At 52.1% G+C, this 12,205-nt stretch overlaps 1 protein-coding gene across 1 annotated transcript; it reads left to right on the top strand.

Annotated features, from left to right (window-relative positions):
* The first annotated feature begins 19 nt into the window (after positions 1-19).
* ZNF408 (zinc finger protein 408) lies at positions 20-4,598 on the top strand. The gene is made up of 5 exons (XM_036104980.2): positions 20-374; positions 680-957; positions 1,667-1,728; positions 1,952-2,211; positions 3,049-4,598. The coding sequence occupies exons 1-5, from the start codon at positions 326-328 to the stop codon at positions 4,548-4,550; spliced, it is 2,151 nt and encodes a 716-aa protein (XP_035960873.2). The 5' UTR covers positions 20-325; the 3' UTR covers positions 4,551-4,598.
* The last annotated feature ends 7,607 nt before the right edge of the window (positions 4,599-12,205 follow it).

The raw sequence follows: 12,205 nt of genomic DNA, 5'->3' as shown, positions 1-12,205 counted from the left end.
TGCCGGCGCAAGTGCCGGGGGGGGGGCGGGGGTGGGAGGACAGCGTAAGTGTCCGACCCGTCCCTCCCAAAAGGAGGTGGTTGGAACAATTAGTTCCGCCTTCTCTGATGCTGGAATCCCTGGTGGTCCTCTGGAATCCTATGGTTCTTATTGTTCTCGGACGGAGTTTTGCCTCGTCGGTATTCCCCAACTCCCGGGTCTGTGCACCGATGAGTCTGGCTCTTAGCATTCTTTCCTGACAGGAAATTTGGAAGCCGATAACTGTTTCCGGGGGGAGCGGAGAAGAGAACACTCACTTCCGGCGGAGGGAGGCTTTTCTGGAGGGATGGAGGAGGCGGAGGAGCTGCTCTCCGAGGGCGAGAGACTGCGGTTAGGTTAGTGACCTGCGGTGTCTCCGACTCTCGGCCTTGGCCTTAGATAGACCTAACGTTCCCTGCCTGGTCGACTCTCTACCCCAGGCCCTTTTCTTCCCTAACCCGGGATCCTCCTCCGGTGCCCTTAGAAGTCTCTGGGGGCTTCAGCGTCCTCGAACCCCCTCAAACTTCCGATCGGCCCATTTAGAGCCCTTAGATCCCTCAGACTGCCAAGGCCTAGCCGGATCTGCGGTTTCCTCTTGCACCTGTCCCCACCCGCACGACCTCTTGGGTCGCCCCCTCACTGCTTCCCCATCTCCCTGCAGCCCCTGACCCGCGCCTGGGCCCGGACTTGGGATGGATCCCTTCTGGACAAGGCTGTGCTCAGGGCCTCAAGGACTTCCCGCCCGGGCCGACCCGGGCCGTCCTGGCTCTAAAGAGCCTCCCCCGGGGCTTGGCCCTTGGCCCTTCACTCGCCGAGGAGCAGCGCTTAGGGGTCTGGTGTGTCGGGGAAGCCCTGCAGCCGGGACTGCTCTGGGGGCCGCTGGAAGAGGAGTCTGTATTGGAGCAGAAGGATGAAGGAGTGAAACCGCGGCAGGAGGAGGTATTGAAGAATAGGACTTGTCTTCTCCGTGACTGAAATTGTGGAAGAGGTTCAGCCACTTCTGGACAGCTCTTCAGTTAGAAGAAGCAGGGTGTTTCAAGAGATAGGTGATAGTTTTGCCCCTTCTCTCCAGGACTGTCTCTTCCCCTCACTTGCAGTAGTTAAGGAATCAAGGTGCAGAAAGGTGCTGAAAGCTAGATTAGTATAGTGTCAGGAGTGATGAAAGTCAAGAGCAAAGGTGGTTAGGATTTAAAAGCCATGGAATCAAATCCCAGCTTTGTCACCTAGCTAATGAAATGACGTGTGTCGTTTAACTCATTTGTAAGGTAAAGGCATGGCCGTTTTATTGTAATCTTCCAGGGTTATTTGGAGCAATAGATGAAATAGTGCAGGTAAAGGGTTTGGTTGCATAGTAAGTCTTAAAAGATGATGTACCTCTTAACTCCTTTTTTTGTTTGGTACTCACTGGAAGGCAGTAATGTGTTCAATTTAGTAATTCTCCACACAGTGGGAGGGAGGTGAGGGGGATAGTCTTTTGGTCTTTACTGGATGAAACATCAGACAACACAGTCCTGTAGAGGCAGAACCAGAACATTAACCTTCCAGGGGCTTCGTATTAGATCTGTCTCAGGAGAGGTTACATCCCTTTTTTCCCCCACCCTGGTCCCCCCAAACACATGGGAGAAGGACTCTTATTGGTTTATTTCAGGACGTGTCACTAGGCCCATGGGGAGACGTGTGTGCTTGTGAGCAGAGTTCAGGCTGGATCAGGTAAGTTACAGGAGAGTATGTAGTGAAGATGGTCCTTTTTGAGGCTTTCTGTCATGGCATGAGACGGAACCAGAAGCCCACTGTAATTCCCCACCCAGTGAGTTTTTGCAGTGAGTGTTCCAAAGGCATGGGGTCTTTAGGACTCGGACTGCCCAGAAGCTGGGACTTTAGGGAGGGCCACTTGAAGAGGGTCTCCTGAGCTAGCTCTTCCTCTGCTTTGCAGTTTGGTGCAGCGGGGCAGGCTGGAAGGTGAGGGGAACGTGGCCCTGGTGCGGGTCAGCGAGAAGCTCCATCTGCAGGTGTACCAGGTCGTACTGCCAGGCTCTGAGTTGCTGCTGTGGCCCCAGCCTCCCTCTGCGGGCCTGAGCCCCACCCAGCCCGGGCTAGAAGAAGAGGCAGCCATGGCTGTGGTGACAGAAGTGAACTCTGCTGTCCAACGGGAGGTGGACTCCCCAGGGCAAGATGCAGCAGAACCTTGGGCAGGTATGTGGCAAACAGGTGCTATCTTCCCAAATTATCACCAGAACAACCTGTTGATAAGACAAAGCAAAGCTTTGAGAATCACAGAGATAAAGGAGAACATTACAGTCTTAGTAGGTTTTCTGAGGGGAAAGGGTGAAGCCTGAATATTTATTGAAATTTTGAAGTCTGGTATAAGGTGGGTCTTCCAGTGTGGAATGGGGGTGGGGCTTGATCGGGATTGAATGAGGATCATGACATAATCGTTTAGTATCCATGGACCCCCAGGCTAGAATTTTCAGGCAAGAGGCTCAGAGAGTCTTGGGGGTATAACCTGTCATTTGATGCTTTCTATTGCAGAGTGATGGGTCTTTTCCTTAGAACGAACAGTATCGGTATTTATCTTCCTGAGTAAGTTCTCTGGAATAGTAAGGTCATGTTGATGAAGACAGCAAGTTGTTTATAAGGTTTCCAATTTCTTATGTTTCTTCTACCTGGGGTGGGGGTGGAGGTTCCTTTATTTTCAGATGAGATAAGGTGAGGAGGTGGTGGCCTAATTCATCCTAAGTGTGTGTCTCCAGAAGGAGAATAGGGCCTCTGGGATAGCCTTCTCTATGACTGTCCGGAGGTTTGGAGAACCATGGTTCCCAAGAGTGCTTCCCCAGGAGGCACCTGAGACCGGACATGAAGATAAGCAGAGCATGTGGTTCATGTTCCAAGGAAGAGATCGGTGTTCTTGCTCCTGCTGAAGTTCAGGGGCTGAGTAGGAAGAGACACATATTCTTATAATTTCCTGGTGACAGCACTGCCACCACCTGCTACAGTTTCTCCTGACCCCAGCACCCCACTCTTGCCTTGCAGATCCTGGTCACCAGTCACCAACCCCCAGCATCCAGGCAGAGAGTATGGGAAGCCCTGGACTTAAGCCCCAAGCCCAGGATCAACTTCCCAAGGAGAGCCAACCGCTCGGCCTGCCCCCTCAGGATGGCAGCATGGAGGAGGAGGACCCACCCCAGACAGAGGTGCCACCTGAACCTCCGAGCAGCTCTGCTCCCCAGCAGGGCCCAGAGAGCAGTGAGGCCGGTTGCTCACCTTCTGCCAGGGGCACCCAGCTGCATGCTTACCTGGTCAAGAAGTTACATGGCCCCAGTGGTCAGTGCCCACCCAGAGAAAAGACCTCGGAGCCCAGGGCCCAGCAGGCGGGAGAACAGCAGGGGCCGGTAGGCTTCCCTGCACACTTGCGGAGCCCTGCCGGCCCAGCAGGAAGCTCCCCGAAACAGAGGCGGCGGTACCGGTGTGGGGAGTGTGGCAAGGCCTTCCTGCAGCTGTGCCACCTGAAGAAGCACGCGTTTGTGCACACGGGCCACAAACCCTTCCTTTGCACTGAGTGTGGCAAGAGCTATAGCTCGGAGGAGAGCTTCAAAGCCCACATGCTCGGCCACCGTGGGGTGCGGCCCTTTCCTTGCCCACAGTGCGACAAGGCCTATGGCACCCGGCGAGACCTCAAAGAGCACCAGGTGGTACATTCAGGTGCCAGGCCCTTTGCATGTGACCAGTGTGGCAAGGCCTTTGCCCGCCGGCCCTCCCTGCGGTTGCATCGCAAGACCCACCAGGTGCCAGCTACCCCTGCCCCGTGCCCGTGCCCCGTGTGCGGGCGGCCCCTGGCCAACCAGGGCTCCCTGCGGAACCACATGCGGCTCCACACGGGCGAAAAGCCCTTCCTGTGCCCGCACTGTGGCCGGGCGTTCCGCCAGCGGGGCAACCTGCGTGGGCACTTGCGGCTGCACACAGGGGAGCGTCCTTACCGCTGCCCGCACTGTGCTGACGCCTTTCCGCAGCTGCCTGAGCTGCGGCGCCATCTGATCTCGCACACTGGGGAGGCCTACTTGTGTCCCGTGTGCGGGAAGGCCCTTCGAGACCCACATACACTGCGTGCTCATGAGCGTCTGCACTCAGGGGAGAGGCCCTTCTCATGCCCCCAGTGTGGCCGGGCTTACACGCTGGCTACCAAGCTGAGGCGCCACCTCAAATCCCACCTGGCCGACAAGCCCTACCGCTGTCCCACCTGTGGCATGGGCTACACCCTCCCCCAAAGCCTCAAGCGGCACCAGCTCAGTCACCAGCCTGCCGCTGCTTCTGAGCCCACTGTGGTACTATTGCAGACTGAGCCAGAACTAGACACCTGCGGGGAACAGGACGTCTCCCCAGCCCGGGACGTCTTTGAGGTCACCATTTCTGAGAGCCAGGATAAGTGCTTTGTGGTACCTGAGGAACCGGGCCCCACTTCCAGCCTGGTGCTCATCCATAAGGACATGGCCTTTAGTGCCTGGGCAGAAGTGGTGGAGGTAGAGACGGGCACCTGACCCACCCCCCTCCCCCAGGGGAGTTCTATATAAAGCTAGTGTTTTCTAGCTGCTGGGTGTCTGCGTCTTTCTCTTTGGGTTGCCTGATGGAGTCTACTCTGAGAAGCAGGTCCGGGATTTCCCTTCCTGTTTATGGACCACCGCATTGTTTCCCAGGACTGTAAGGAAAACCTGTTCTAGGTTTAAGAACTTCTTACTGACTTCCAGTAGAGCTTGTTCTGCTTCCTTCTCCAGGAACTCCTCAAGGTGCTTGTTCTTTAAACGTAGCGGAAGTGCCCCACCCCCACCCCAGGTAGTCCTGGAGCTGCCCTGCTGGGGTGCTTAGTGCTGGGATCATCACTCCCACTGAGCCCCCTGAGGGACAAGCACTTCTATCTTGAACCAAATGGAGTGACTTGAGGGTTAAAAGGCCAGAGGCTGAGAAAAAAAAAAAAAGACCAGATGCTGAGCTCAGCTCACAGCTCACAGTTCTCTCTAACTTGGGCTGTAGGTGGTTTGGGCAGCCTTTCTCACCATCTGAGGGCTGTGACATTGGTTTTCTTTCTGTGCTGACAGACACCAGACTCAATGAAGGCAGCCAGGGATAGATCTGGAGCCTTCTGAAGACCTGGCCAAAGACAGCCCTATTGAGGGAAGGAATGAACACAGGTCTTGCATCAGCGGTGGGCCTGGGCCACCCTGGGTGCTAGGACGTGGCTGTGAGCCAGACCGGGGCGACATCCTTTACAGAGCTCATGATGTAGGGCAGGGAGCATTGGACAAGAGTTTGCAGAGGATCTGTAGCTAGTGCTACATGGACGTGTTACATGGGATGGTTTAACTTGGCCTGGGGCATCAGAGACAGTGTCCCCAAGGAATCATGATGATAAACGCTCAGCCCTTGTCGTGGGCCAGTTCTTCATGTTTATTTATATAATCTTCATAGCAGCCCTGTGAGGTCGGTGGTAGTAGTAGTATTCTGGTTTTATAGATCAGGAAACAGCTTGAAGTGTCCTGCTCGAGGCGACAGCTCCTAGGAGGTAGCAGAGCCGAGACAAACTCTCACGGTCTCATGCTGGAGTAAGGCCGTTAACCCGGCGCTGCAGCCCTGCATCTCAGCCTGATCTGCTGGGTGCGAAGGGGGAGGGGCCGGGGGCCGCTTGTGGGGAGCCATGTGATCAGAGTTGGGGAGGGGGGGCTGTGAGCAACAGGCCAATGGGGCTGGGGCAGAGAGTGAGGGGAGGGGGCGGGGCCGGGTCACGCCGGCCTTGCTTCAAGAGTTGGGGCTTTATTCTCAGAACATTGAGAAGGGGAGGGCGCCTGGGTGGCTCAGTTGGTTAAGCGACTGCCTTCGGCTCAGGTCATGATCCTGGAGTCCCGGGATTGAGTCCCGCATCGGGCTCCCTGCTCAGCAGGGAGTCTGCTTCTCCCTCTGACCCTCCCCCCTCTCATGTGCTCTCTCTCTCTCTCTCTCTCTCTCTCTCAAATAAATAAATAAAATCTTTAAAAAAAAAAAAAAAAAAGAACATTGAGAAGGGGAATGACGTGACTAGATTTGTGTTTGAAGAGACCACCGAAGGATGGATTGGCTGGCGAGGTGTGGTTGTGGGCAGTGGGGTTGTAGCGGTAGAAATGCAGAGAGATGGAATCATTCATCCAACACGTGAGCACTTCCTGCATGCTAGTTAGGGCGATGGCTTAGGAACAGCCTCTGCTCTCCCAGTTACAGCCTGGTGTGCAGAGACAATAAACAAGACACGTCAGATGACGGTAAACGCAGTGAAAAAAAGGCAGGGGGAGAGGTTAAAATGGGGAGCATGATTTTACAGAGGGCGGTCAGGGAAGGCCTCTGATAATATGAGCAGGAGCAGAGACCCGAACCATGGAGGAGATGAGCCACGTGGATGTCTGGGAGCTGGATTCCAGGGAGAGGGAACAGTACTGGCAAGGTCCAGCGGGTTCAAGCAAGAGCAAGGAGCAGAGTGGCCACGGCAGAGGATGGACGGAGGTGAGGGCAGGTTGGGGACCACAGACCGTGGTGAGGACTTGGGGCAGATACGTCCTCTGAGAGAGAGAAGTGACAGAACTCATGGACTGCGGGAAGGAGGGAGAGCTGACTCCTGGTTTCTGACTTCGTACGTGAAGTGGCACTGGGGTGGGAGCGAGACAGGATTCTGGTTGGGGGTGGGCCGAGTTTGAAGCACCAACAGTAGAGATCACAAGCAAGCGGTCAGAAGTCGGCAGAGAGTGGGAGAAAATTGCTGCAGAAGAAGAGTCACGACAGACGCTAGTGGCTAGGTGGGCATCGAAGGAGGGGGGTGAGCAGAGGGGAGGGGCCGGACCGCCGTCCACATGGCCCAGCCCTCCGGGGTCACACAGGGAACGGCGGCTCTGCAAGGGACACGGAATCTGCATCCAACAGGATAGAAAACCCGTTGAGTATGTGTCACAGAAGCGGATAGAAGAGCGTTTCACCAAAGAAGTGGGCAAGAACGTCTGCTGCTGTCGAGACGGTTGAAGTCTGTGAAGGCACTGAGTGGAGTGAGGGCAGTTGGAAGCCAGATTGGATTGCTTTGAGGAGTAGGCGTCAAGAGAGGAAGAACTTAGATTCTTGTTCCTTCCTTCTGTCCTGCAGAATAGGTGTTGTGACCCCTGTGTCACAGATGAGGAAACCCCGGGTTGGAGCGGGTGGGTAGCTGGCCGAGATCACACAGCCAGTAACTGGCAGAGCCAGGACTGAAACGTGGGGTGTTCTCTGGCTTCCCGGCACTCGATCACAACGTCACGGGCAGCCCAACGTCTCCTGCTTTGCCCCTGACATTTACCCAGCACCTACCCAGTCGAATAACCTGTTGACAGAGCATTCTGAAATTGTCCACGGGGAGGGGGGCAGCAGGAAGTCATGGCGCTCTGGAGAGAAAGGTCATACCATCCAAAGCCTGAAAAATAGCTGCTAATAGTTTTGAGTGAGCCAGCCCTGCTTCTTGGAGCCTGCGTGAGCCGTGCTAGGTCCTGTTCTTTCCCAGCCCCTGCTTCAGGCAGGGTCGTGCCGGCTCAGAGGGCTGCTCAGCAGGCGGCGTGTGCCCAGTGGTTTTAGGAATCCTGGGGACATTCTCATCACGTGATCCCCAGCTGTGCAGCGAAGGACATACTCCTCACTCGGTAGTGAGCTGTGTAGGCAAGGTGGGCATGCTTTGGGTTGCTGGGGAGGCCTGTCCACACCCCACAACCCTCCTTAGGCCCAAACCTGGGATGCTCGCACCCCTTTGCTCCATCCCGCACACAGATGAAGAACTTTTCTCTCCGTTAAGGCTGTCCCTATGTGATGCAGAGCGGGGTCAGATCCAAGCCAACAAATCCAAAGGCACGTGGTTTGGGAGCCTCTGCTCTCCAGCACTTGTGGTAAGATGTGAGCAGGCATGGCGGGGGGGGGGGGGGGGCACTGTGCGAGCTCCCTGTGTTAGAGGAGGACGCGGGTGCCTCGAGTGCAGTCGTTGCCAAGGCCTGAGACCAGAGAGTAGCAGAACGAGGACAGGGCCCAGGTCTTCCGACCCCTAATTTAGTGCTCTTCCAGTTAAAACGCAGTGACTGTTCTTGAAAAGATTGATCTCTGGAGTACTTTTTTCATTGAGGAAGTACCTTCCCCTGATGTCAAAATAATTCTTGTTCATCCTAATGGTAAAGTTCCTTTATTCCCTACTTCTTTCCTCCACCCCTGGGTAAACTCACTTTTTTTTCCCCCCAAGATAAAGTCACTTTTAACAGTTTGGTGCATATATTACTGAACTTGAATGCCGCTGGTTGCTCTAGGGCGAAGGTGCTATGAAAATGTTGCCGGACACCTTAAACCTGGAGGCAGCTTTAACTGCGGAGTCTACAGCTGCTGAACCGGAACATCAGGAGGTGTAGGAGATTAAGGATCTTTTATCCCGGGCGCCTGGGTGGCTCAGTCGTTAAGCGTCTGCCTTTGGCTCAGTTCATGATCCCGGGGTCCTGGGATCGAGTCCCACGTCGGGCTCCCTGCTTAGCGGGGAGCCTGCTTCTCCCTCTCCCACTCCCCCTGCTTGTGTTCCTTCTCTCTCTGTCAAATAAATAAAATCTTAAAAAAAAGAAGGATCTTCTTTCCCCATTTGCAACTTTAACAGTATGAGAAAATCTTACAATAGAATTATATTTGAATCATTTTAGGGACCTGTAAACAAGGAAAAGCATCATGAACTGTAAAGAGCTCCATCTCTAGACAGGTTCAGCTGTGGACTGCATAAACTCAAGCAAGTTACTTGGCTTCTCTCTGCCTCAGTTTCCTCATCCATAAAGTGGGGATAATTATGGTACCTACCTCATCAGTACTATGTACCCGGCACGTGGTGAACAGTTAATAAATTGTGGCTGTGGTATTGCAATCAGCCCTCCTAAATTGGAAGACAAGATTAAGGTGCTTGCATGTTTCCTATAGGTGTTGCTTGTTTGGGGCAGGTCAGCATCATGCACAATAGTTTCATACTTCGGGTGCATGTGCACTGGGTATGCTTCATAGAACAGTGAGGCTATACTCTAGCAGAATGCCAGGGGATGAAGGTCATGTGAGGGGAAGAGCAATGGTCTGAGAGGCAGGAGTCTGAGTCCTGGTCCTAGCTCTATCACCAACTCTTGACAACCTTGATCAGTTAGCTCCCCACCTGGGGAGATTCCCTTTCCTTACAGTGACATGGGGAAATAGGACCAGATCATTGCTTCCCAATCTCAGCTCTATCCTTGAGCCCTTTTGCTAACTTTTTCTTCTATAGATCCTTTTTAAAATTTTTAAATTTTATTTATTTGAGAGAGAGAGGGACAGCACAAGTTGGGGGGGATGGGGAGGGACAGAGGCAGAGGGATAAGCAGACTCCCCGCTGAGCAGGGGCTCAATCCCAGGACCCTGGGATCATGACCTGAGCTGAAGGCAGACGCTCAACTGACTGAGCTACCCAGGCACCCCTGGATCCTATATTTTAAAAGCTTTTGATTAAATAGAAATTCACTCCTTTTTTAAAATTCTTTTGAAAGATTTTATTTATTTATCTGCCAGAGAGAGAGAGAAATTCACTCATTTTAAAATGCTGATCAGATTGAGGGGAAGAAACAAGATAATTAACCACCTCAAAGACACAATTTCAGCAAAAAAGGGAAAAAGTTATTCTTGTCTTAGGGTAAATTTATAATTTTTTTTAAGATTTTATTTATTTATTTGAGAGAGAGCACAGAGGGAGAGGGGGGAGCAGCCTCTCTGCTGAGCAGAGAGCCCAATGCGGGTCTCAATCCCAGGACCCTAAGATCATGACCTGAGCTGAAGGCAGACACTTAACCAACTTAGCCACCCAGATGCCCCTAAATTTGCAATTTTTGAGAGTTTAAAAAAATATGCATAAGGACAAGGCCATTCTTAGTATATGCACAGAGCCCTAGGCTTCAAAACGTCTGGATTTAATGATACCTGACCCTCTTTCCAGCTCTGAAATTCTGTCTTGGAACATAATTTTACTGTTTTCAGTGATTACAGAGCTTCATTTTACAACATAGCATTGGCCTTACCCATGATTTTGTTTGACGTCAACTTGTTGGGAGAAATGCAACCTCTCATTATCGCCTTGTGCTTAGAGGAAATGTGATCCGCTTTAAGTGTGCAGGCATGGTTTGGGGTGAGAAGCAAGAAGGATGTGTTCAGTTGCATGGCACCCACTGGGCTCAGAGGGTTCCATGAAGAACAGTCGCTAGAGGCTGGGGTGCTTGTAGTGAACCCTGAAGCCTGGGTTGCCACCCAAGCGTCCCTCTCCTTGGTTTCTATTATCCTGAGCAGTCTCTCCAACCCACCCCATTTATTTCCATGTCATGAATTTGCCAGAGAGACTGGGGCCATTTGTTCTGCTAAATGTCCATCATTCCTTGTGGTGGCGGCTAACTTCTTCCTTTATCATCTGTATTTCCTATAAACGAGTAATTAAATCTAGAGGCTCATTTAATTCAGTTTCACTATTTTAGGAAGAAGAGCCCTTCACAGGCAGCATTGTGTATTTCCTGTTTCATATGTAATAGTGGTGTTTATTGGGTGCTTTTTATGTGGCAGGCATTGTGATACTTTACAAACATTAATACTTTGAAGGGGTAGCTTAGTATTTACTTCATAATGATAAACTTAACTCTGAATCCAACTAGATCAGAGGGAGACAGGGATATATGGACTCCAAAGAATTGCAGCAAGTGAGAACCTGAAGATCACAAACTCTGAGAGCTGGGGGTGCTTCTGCAGGGACAAAAGGAATGGTGTAGATCAGATAAAACGCAAAACCAAATTTATCAGAATGGCCTAGAGTCTTGCTGGTCTTGTCATTCCTGGACACAAAACACCATGACTTTCACAATATCCATGCTGTCTCTCTCCTCGACAAAGTGCCCATGCTTGCCATCCAACCTATCCGTCTTAACCACACAGATGACAAACTGGGAGCCATTTCAGTGGGGTCCAGCATTTGCCATGGACAAGATGTCAGGACCCATAGTCTTCAAAATGAAGTTCTCATCAGCAAAGTTCTCCCTGCTAATTGGATCTGCCCCTGGTACCACGATGTGAGAATTCATCACCCCAACACATAAATGCAGGCATAAGTCTGGGAAAGCAGGAGCCAAATCTAAGCAGAAAGCTTCAGGTATCTTCCCAGGGCCTAGAGAACCAAAGTTTTCTGCTTTGGAATATTGTCTGCAAACAGCTTGAGGAAGACATGGCCCAAGACGCCTATTAGTGGTCATATCTGCGCATGAGCATGCTATTGGCTCAGCAAGTCCGCAAAGAGGCCAGTATGAGTTTTTCAACAACAGCCTTGCAAAGCAAATACTGTTCTTTTTTTTTTTTCCTTTTTAAGATTTTATTTATTTATTTGAGAGAGAGAATGAGAGACACAGAGCATGAGAGGGAGGAGGGTCAGAGGGAGAAGCAGACTCCCTGCCGAGCAGGGAGCCCGATGCGGGACTTGATCCCGGGACTCCAGGATCATGACCTGAGCCGAAGGCAGTCGCTTAACCAACTGAGCCACCCAGGCGCCCAAAGCAAATACTGTTCTGATCTTATAGATGGTGAAACCAAGCCTGGTGCTCTCTTTTATGCTGTGCTCTCTTTTATGCTGTGATGCTTGTCTGTGGGGATGGGGGAGTTCTGACAGCGAGGGAACAAGGGGACCCTGAAGCCTCAGTAGAAGAGGTGCCATGTGTTGTGTGTTTTGTCCTCCTGGCCAACACCCTCTGCTCTTGCCTTTTCTCCCTCTCCTGGTTGATTCAGCACTGGCCCCAGCTGGTCCTCAGAAAAAAAGAGGATCACCTGTCTTGAAGCAGGAAGGAGGAAGCCACACCTCTCTTGTCCACTTCTCGGGAGCCAAAAAAAAAAAAAGTAGGCTCAACTCCCTCAGTGAACAGGGAATCCAAATGAAAACCACAATGAGACACCTGCCCGTGTATCAGGATGGATAGTGTGAAATGGATGGACAATATAGAGGGTTGGTGAGGATCTGAACAACTAGAACTCTCAAGCACCGCTGGTGGGGGTGTAAGCTAGTACCACCACTCAGGATAACCATTTGTCCGTGACTGGGGCAAAACATATGCCTGCCCTATGACCCAGCAAATCTACGCTTGCACACGACTCTGTA

The sequence above is a fragment of the Halichoerus grypus genome, chromosome 11 (assembly GCF_964656455.1).
Source record: "Halichoerus grypus chromosome 11, mHalGry1.hap1.1, whole genome shotgun sequence".
NCBI lineage: Eukaryota > Metazoa > Chordata > Mammalia > Carnivora > Phocidae > Halichoerus > Halichoerus grypus.
This window is presented reverse-complemented; position numbering and strand designations above follow the sequence as displayed.